Source organism: Trachurus trachurus, assembly GCF_905171665.1.
Source record: "Trachurus trachurus genome assembly, chromosome: 15".
In the NCBI taxonomy this organism is placed as follows: Eukaryota; Metazoa; Chordata; class Actinopteri; order Carangiformes; family Carangidae; genus Trachurus; species Trachurus trachurus.
Window position 1 is genome coordinate 16,014,199 of NC_139906.1, and position 8,651 is coordinate 16,022,849.

An 8,651-nucleotide genomic window follows, 5' to 3' on the forward strand; every position below is an offset into this window, starting at 1 on the left:
ATTTTTAAAAAAATAATTTGCTACGCTGGTTCGTAAAGCTGCAAGTGAGTTTTTCTCTGTAGAACTACACACATACACCCGCGTACCCACCCGCGTTCATTTGAGTTCCAACCGTGCCCGACCCGTGAATTTACACAAGACAGTTTATTCACCCGTTCAACACCATTTTTGCGGGGTACCCTTCGGGGATCCGACCCGATGCAGGACTCTACTCTGCATAGCAGCACTGCTTCTTCAGGACAGCCTATAGATCAGGTAGGGCAACCTCTTCCACAAAGGGCTGGTGTGGCTGCAGGTTTTTGTTCCAGTCAGCCAAGAGCACACAGTTTGACCAATCATCTGTCTGAAGACTGAGATCAGTTGATTAATCGAGTCAAGTCTGGTGTGCAGCTGCTGCTTGGTCAGAAAGAAAAGCTGCTGCCACACCACCGGCCCTTTGGTGAAGAGGTTGCCCATGCCTGATCTAGGCTGTCCTGAAGGAGCAGTGCTGCTATGCAGAGGGAGTATTATTATCTCTTGTCTTGTAGATGCAACGATGCCTAAAGCTCTTTGCAAGACTGATATGTGAACACCTGTTCTTGCTAACATTGGCTGTGAAGCAATATAACTTACAAATACTAGATGCTACAACGACTCAATATCAGAAAGAGACCCAAGCTAGCTGGTTAGCTAGAGAATTACAGTTGAAGAAAAGAAAGTGAAACAAAGAAAGAGGGTTACTTTCCACCTCTGGAGAGAGCTCCTAAAGAGAAAATGAAAGCATCTTCTGTAAGACTGATCAGGAAACAGCTGTAATGCTTGTGAAACTTACACACAGCTCCTTTAAATCAAATAAAGCAAACAAATACTGTATGATGCCACCCTCCAGTTACACTGCATAAAAACCTGACATGAATGAGAAATGTGAGTTGAGATGAGTCATGAAGGTGGGTACACTTAAAATCTGAACTTTTCATTTCAGGGAGCTCATCACTAGAGCTGAATTGATTATTCAGTTAATCAGTTGATGGACCCAAATATATTTAAACCAAAAGTGCAGAGACTCCACTTGTTTCAGCCTCTTTTATGTGAACATTTGATGATTTTCTTTGTCTTCCTTGATGTTAAGTTCAATATCCTCAGGTTTTAGACTAAACAGGTAGTTGCCAACATGGACTCCACAAGGTGATGGATATTATTTGCTATTTTCATAGTGTATTGATCAAATAATCCATCAACTCATCAAGAAAATAAATCTGTAGCAACGAACGAGTGAGGCTGATGTAGGTTTTGGGATAAATGATGAAAACAAGGACAAAACAGAAACACCTCAGTGATTTATAAAAACGTGTCTCACCTCTCGTCCAGTCAGGACATGTCGTGCCAGCTTCACCTTGGCGAAATTCCCCTTCCCAATGGTCTTGAGGAGGCGATAATTGCCAATATGGGGATGCTCCTCCGTGGAGGTGAAAGAGTTGCGACATCGCGGCAAGCTGTGGCGACTCGCAGACTTTGTCGGGGGGACTGGGGGCTCGACAAAGCCGTCCACCGATGAGTGCTGCGGGAAAGCCAAACGAGCGGAGATCAGCAACATCCTCATCCCCCTGACTGGAACCTTTGATTTATGTACACATGACAAAAAAAACTACAAGTCCCTGGCCCTCCACACGGACTCCTCCTCTTGCTACACCGGCTGCACTCGTACAAACAATGCAGCAGAGTGCTGCAGTGAGGGATTGTGTGTGCCAAAGCTGGGGTACTGGCTGTGCAAACAGAGATGAACCCATTAACTCAGTCTCAGATCCAAGAGAGGGATCCACTGTGCAACATGTGCATATGTGAGTCTGAGCACACTCAACTATATTTACAGTTCCTCCCTGCAAGCATGCCCACTGAGAGCCTGTGTGGGAGACAGTTAGGTTCCTTCCTCTCCCTTCGTGACACCTTAACCTCCTAACCCACAGACTGTATCTACCTCAAGGCCAGATGTGATACAAGAGAGTGAACTTGACTGTGTGTGAGAATACCTACAGAGTGTGCAGTCAAGAGTTATAACAATGTTAGCGTCTCCACAGATAACAACAAGCGTCCCTGTGATATGGCATGTGAAGGTGAATTAGGAACAGCTTGCCGTAAGTACAACGCTGGCACAGGCTATGCACAGTCTCTGCTGTCTGTTTCGTCTCCTCTACAACAGCTGCTGATGTCAGTCCAGGTCAGAGATCCCATGATCCTCTGCTCCTGAGCAGCACCACACCCAGCCAGAGAATAAAGCCTCGGTCTGATTACCCAGGCTCCCCTGCTCCCGTTTCACCGGGGGGGAAATGCTACACCCTGCAGGGTGCACCTCACCTCAGCTATAGCCCACATCCCGACACAGAGGGAGAGAGCCGCCACACTGCAGGATTCAAACACTCCCCAGTGTCACAGCGTGAGGGAGAGAGAGAGAGAGAGAAAGAGTGAGAAAAAAGGTGGGCAAGGGAAAAATCTTGATCAGATGCCAGTTAAAGTCAAACGTCCTCGTTTCTAATGCACCAAAACCCTGTTCAGATCTCTATGGCCGAGCAATCAGTGCAGCTTGTACTCACTGGTCAGTTCCTCCTGTCAACTTTACATCACCGCTTTGTCATAGGACAGTTCATATTTCAGCCACACACACACACATGATGTTACACTACTTCATATTACTATTTCTAATGCACTTTGTTTTTATACACTCCTTAGCAGCTTTTTAGCCGTCAGTATCAGTCTGAGCAAGCATTTTAGATATATTTTTAAAGGTACTGTCTGTTTATCTATTTATTCTGTCTATTTATTGCTATTCCGTCTGTTTATTGTTGTTTTGAATGAATGTATTATGGGCTGCTGGCATCGAGAATTTCCTTCGGGATTAATAAAGTTTATTCAATTCAATATTAGCAAGAGCAGCATCTGGACAGGTAGGTGATGTAGAGCACTAGCACTTCATTAATACATAAAAGTTTTACTCCCACCCGCTGACGTCATGTCTTCAGAGAAACCAGATATTAAGAAAAATAATAAGCAACACCACAAACATAAAGAAAAATAAGAAGAAGAAAGACAGGAGAGAGCTTCTTCTATTTTGCTGCACTAAAAGCCACTCTGCCCTCTGAGTAATAAGCTGTTATGCAATGCAGTTCAGCTGCTAGTGGGCCCTGGGGCTGCATGCTAGAGTCAAACAGAGGCAGGCTAGGCTGGTTGGCTACTGCCAGCGCTGCTGAGGCAGTGATTTAAGAGCCGCCTAGGAGTCTATGTCCATGAGACCTAAAGCAGCATTAGACTGTTAGACACTTACATTAGCAGTCCACTAAGCTAATGCATTTGAGAACGATCAGAGTTAGATAGGCTACCATCACGTAAACTTAACATTAAGCTTTGTTAAGTTATGTAACTTAACTGGAATGGAAATGCATTTTCCAATGAGGATTTTATCACCTGAGTAGGGAGCAATTCAGATCCATATAGACTCTGACATGCAAGAGCAATAATAATAATAGCACTGTTCTTAAATCTGGGGATAAAATAGTGCTTCCAGCTATTTTCCACTGCTCGGCAGTAACATAATATCATACAGGGAGGCTTTAGACAAGGTCTGTGCCTCGTCTTGTTTGCAGCAGAAAAAAAACAGATGAACCTAGATATGTCAGAGTCTGTCAGTATACAGCAGTCCTCATTTGGACTGCCTTTTTTTTCTTTTCTTTTTTTTATACTGTGCTGTGTGCGCGCGCGGTGGACGGTCGATATAAACATTCCTCCACACTGTGGATGGGAAATCTCATCTTCTTTGCTCTTTTATTTTATTGTTTCTTGTAAATGAATGCACGTCTGTGTGCTGCTGCTCCAGCTCATCAGAGTCGTGGCAGCAGAATGGTGAATAATAACTGTCTCCCTCCTCCTCCTCCTCCTCCTCCTCCTCAGCACTGAGCGTGCAGTTACAACAGGGCCCAATAGGTGATGGATGTCACATTGCGATGCTACCAAGCGTTGCCATTGAAAAGTAGGGCAACATCCTCCCCCACCCTCCCTAATCATTGACGTTGTGGACTACAAAATAGCCCTCAGTTGTAGGAGTGGAGCAACACCATTTTCTCACAGGGCCACACAGACAGGCAACGTTTTTTTTTTTTTTATCCACTCGGGCTTCGCGTATAACCATTAATGCCAGCACACTGACGCAGTGCGTTGTTATGGCTAGCCTTATTGTGTAGGCACAAACTGGGACAGACATGACCAAACTGCACCTTCACTCGAGGTTATTCAAGGCCCCTTGTTCTGTCCCCCTCGCCAGGAGAAAAGGAAAGAAAGGCAGAAAGCCCACAGTGGTCACTGCATGGTCGACTCTGTGCACCACTGTAGCCCTCCCCACGAAAATCGTTGTCATGTCATAAAGCTGCACCGACCTGTGCGCCGAATAGCCACAGTCAGAGCCCCCTTCTCCTCCACCACCACCACCACCACCACCACCCCACCCGCTTCCCTCCTCTCTCTCTCTCTGTCTCTCTTTCTCTCATTCTTCTATCAATTATTCCGGTTAAACCCACACACGGTGTTAACAGCAACTTACATTCTCGGTGTCTCGCTCGTTCACCGTGGGCAATGGCGTTCTGGTCGACATCTTGTGAGCTTCGCAGGCCGCTCAGCGATGCAGCGGGCTGGGCAGAGCAGAGCAGACACGGCGCGGTCCGTCGGTGCCTCCGTCCCTCTCTAACATCCCCTGTAAACACACCGCAAAAACGGCGGCGGCCTGTGCGGTTTCTCTTTTCTTCTGCTTCTTCTTCTTTTTTGTCCTTTTTCTTTTTCTTTTTCTTTTTTTTTTTTACCGCAGCATAGCGCTAGCCAGGCCCCGGCAGACGCGCCAGATTTCCTTATTAGCTTTGTGCACTTCCCTTCAGGTAGGCTAGTGGCAGACAGAAAAGGAGGAAAGAGAGACAGAAAGAGAGGGAGAGAGGCAGGGAGAGCGAGAGAGGAGGAGGTGGTGGTGGTGGTGGTGGTGGTGGAGGGAGGGGGGGCAGGCCAGGAAGATGCGTTGCGTCGGTAGCGGACGGGTCTGCGCAGCGCATCTCAAACCTCCCACCAGGAAGGATGGAGGGATCTCTCTCTCTCTCTCTCTCTCTCTCTCTCTCTCTCTCTCTCTCTCTCTCTCATGCACATACACTCCCTTTGTCTCCTCTTTATAGCTCATTATTCAAGTCACCAGAAAACACTTAAGCACACAGTTGGAACAGTGTCAGTCAGATTTAGACCAGATCTAACATCTAAACAGGGAGTGTAGCTACACCCAGCCAAAGCGGTCCATATTTGGCTACTTCTTACAATAGCCTGATTATGGAGAAATATTGCATATTGCAGAATGTCAAGGAGAAAGGACCCAATACTGCTGGGATAATGTAAAATAAATCAAATGCATTGTTCTCATGTTTCCATATTTGTGGTTTTTTAACATGTTACATGCGTCAGCTCCTTGGTGTGAGAGTGGAAATGTGGTTTGACAGCTCAGTCATTTATTACTCCATGTGGTGTTTTGAATATGACAATGTGGTAAACACTGTCCAGAGAGAGGCCTAGTCCAAGGGTAAGGCCTGTGTCACACTGTTTAGCTGGACAGACTTTGCCATCTGTTGGGCCATTACAGCATTACACCCCTCATTGTTCCTCCAGTTTGTGACTAATGATAACACAAACAACTGCACCCCCTGAGTGATGGGGTTAATTAAAAAAATCTGCTTATATATTAATACGAGGTATAATTTGTATTTCTCATCCATGAATCATTGCTTGTTTTGTTTTTTTTCTGGGTGAGGTGATCATAGGTGTGATGTATGCAGGTGTGCATGTCCAGTTTGTCCTCTAGGTGTCAGGCTGCACCTGCAGTATGCAGCACATCTGCAGCACTCGACATGTGGGGGGGCCCTAACAAATAATGTCATCGCTCATCGTATTGCTTGAATTACCTTCAGCTTTCATACTGTGCCTCGTAAGTCAGGAGTGCACTGACATGTATTGTGATGAGAAACAAGCAGCGCAACAGGAGTGAATGTCCATTACTGGGTTTTCTTGCATGAGATGTCACGTCTTCTTTGTCTCTGTGGTGTTACTGTGGGATCCAGGCAGACAGTGCACCTTCCTGGGTGTTACATGACTGATGGTTTGTCTCACACAGCAGAGAGGCCCCAACCATAATAATAGACACAGCATGACATAACGTATCACAATAACTGATGGATATAGGACCTGAAAGCCATTGAGAACATTAGGTCTGTTTTTGTGGTTTTCAGGAATCTGTAGTTTATTTTTCACCAACTTGAACCTCGGCCCCTTAACATCAGTTCAAAAAGACCCCCCACCACCACCACGCCTTCCCACCAGCAGATCCAGGTCAGAGTGCTCAGATAAATTTCATTGAAAAATTGTTTTGTCTTCATAATGTTTTTTAGGGGGGAGGGAGATACCAGAACAATATGCAAAGAGATAAGATGGTTCAACAAAATAAAAGGGGTCCAACATTGAATCTTGGCATGAAGATGGGCATTTTTGAAATTCTGCATCTGATCCCAGCGTGGATCGGGTCCCAGCATAGCAGATCTTATCCTCTCTGAGCCTTAACAACTGGGACCAGCTGAATTATCCCAGCAAGCCACATCCTCTTACTACTAATAGTGAGATATTTGGCTTTGCTTGGTGTCTATTTTAGATTTGATAACACCTATCTACTGTGTGTTTTCATACATTTACACAATGAAATAATAATAATAAAAAAAACTATCTATATCCTCACCTCTTATTCACTTGGAAAAGGTCAATTTGCACTTGAAGCAATGAATACAACTCAGTTTCTTCTTGTGGTTTTCCTCAGAGTTCCCTTCGTTTGTGCATGGGATTTGCATTCTGTACCTGAGTTGCACTGCTTTGGAATGTAATGGGCACTGACACTGGTTTAATGAGTGCATGTACACCCAGGGCCAAATGCAATTACATGCTCTTACAGGCAACCATCAAAAAAGAGACAGCTGTTAACAGCCATTCATCGTGGATGGTCATGCAGTTAACTGTATTTGCAGGACAGGGGGTGAGAGGAAAGAGTAGAAAGACACAGAACGAGGGGGGAGAGGCTAAACTCATTATGAGACAGATAGCAGAGTAGCATCTGTCAGCATTGGCCCTTTACCACAGCTTCTTTTGCCTGACTCAGTTTCACCAGAGAAAGTCAAACCACTGCTTTCCAGTCGGTGTTTGCACACATCCTGCAGCGGTGTGGGAAATACCGTGCGTAGCCTCTTTGGAAAGGAAGATGTTTTGTAGATTTTTACATGCTCACTTAATGCCTTCATGTGCCTCTAATTCATCACCATTACATTCGAATCACAGATCTGAGCATCTATGAAAAATAAATAACCAGTGATGTCTGGGAAACCCATGCAGAGGCTAGGTTAACATTTACAGCTATGCTGAAACTATTCTTTTCAAAATCGAAATGGAAATCATGGAAATGACATAGTATGTCCTTGTTCATTGTGTAGAATAAGAAAAATAAAGCAAAGCATCATTTTTGAAAATATAAAATACTCAAGTGACATCAGTGTTCTACATTTTCTTCATTTGGGACAATGTGGGACATCCATTAAAAGAAAAACCAGGAAAAAAAAACAATGAGAGGTCTTAAATGTTGACAGATTGTGCCTAAGTTTTAAAAGAATAAACACACAGACTGCAGGTTTCAATTACACTACTGGTGCTTTCATCTTCCAAATGCGAGACTGCATTACAGGTTTAAAATCTCCTCGCAGAAATTTGAGTGTGATCTCTGTCAACGTGGGAATTGAACCCACAACCTTAACATCAGGCGTCAAAAACTGTACAGAGCTAATCAGACAGACACATGCTCATCTCTCTCTCTTTCTCTTCTGAACTTTGACTGTGTTTTCACAGCTCAGTTTCATGAAGCGTGTAGAGTTTGTGTGTCTGTTTTGGAAGAGGGGGATACAAGTATTGTCATCCAGCTATTTTTGACTATTCAATACTTCTCTTTCACTCTCTCTCTCTCTCTCTCTCTGTCAACCTGTCTGTGTGCATTTGTGTGAGTGTGTGTGGAGAGTGAGAGGAGTCCCTAATCAATACATGCAGCTGTATGGGTCAGTGGGTAATGCCATTGATTCTGGATAGGGAGGTTTGGGGTTTGAGACCCAGTCGTGGCTAGTATATTGCCTGGGTCAACAAGATCTGCCGGAGAAGAGCTTGCTCTCTTGAAAATGAAAAGATGTGGAAAGTATTTGCTGTAATCAGGAGCAGAACATTTCACTTTTATGACTGACCTTGTTCCGTATCGCAGGCTTGAAGCAAGACAAAGCGACACGTGTAATGTAAGACTGTAATAGTATGGTGCAGCTGAGGGCTCAACATATCCAGCTGGACAGGTCAGTGGGTAATGCCACTGACTTTGGATCTGGGGGAGGGGTTTGAATCCCAGTCATGGCTAGTATGTTGTGAATGCAAAGGAGAAAAAAAAGACTGTATTCTATTAGTACACAACTTAATTTGTGTGAAAACCTCCATGCAAACACAATAGCTGGATAAATGCAAGACAAAGTAGTCAACAAACAAGCACAGGTTACCCAGTTTAAGAGCTTAAAACAGTTTAAGACAGTAAAAGTCAA

At 44.6% G+C, this 8,651-nt stretch overlaps 1 protein-coding gene across 1 annotated transcript in view; it reads right to left on the bottom strand.

Annotated features, from left to right (window-relative positions):
* The window catches only part of LOC310997879 (serine/threonine-protein kinase MARK1-like), a 30,669-nt gene extending 25,975 nt beyond the window's left edge, over nt 1-4,694 (bottom strand). Inside the window, exons 1-2 of the mRNA XM_083987703.1 lie at nt 4,565-4,694; nt 1,337-1,537 (exon numbers count right to left, since the gene is read on the bottom strand). Of these exons, the coding sequence (XP_083843829.1) occupies nt 1,337-1,537; nt 4,565-4,615 (252 nt within the window). The 5' untranslated portion in view covers nt 4,616-4,694. The remainder of the gene's footprint in view (nt 1-1,336; nt 1,538-4,564) is intronic.
* Nucleotides 4,695-8,651: the final 3,957 nt, after the last annotated feature.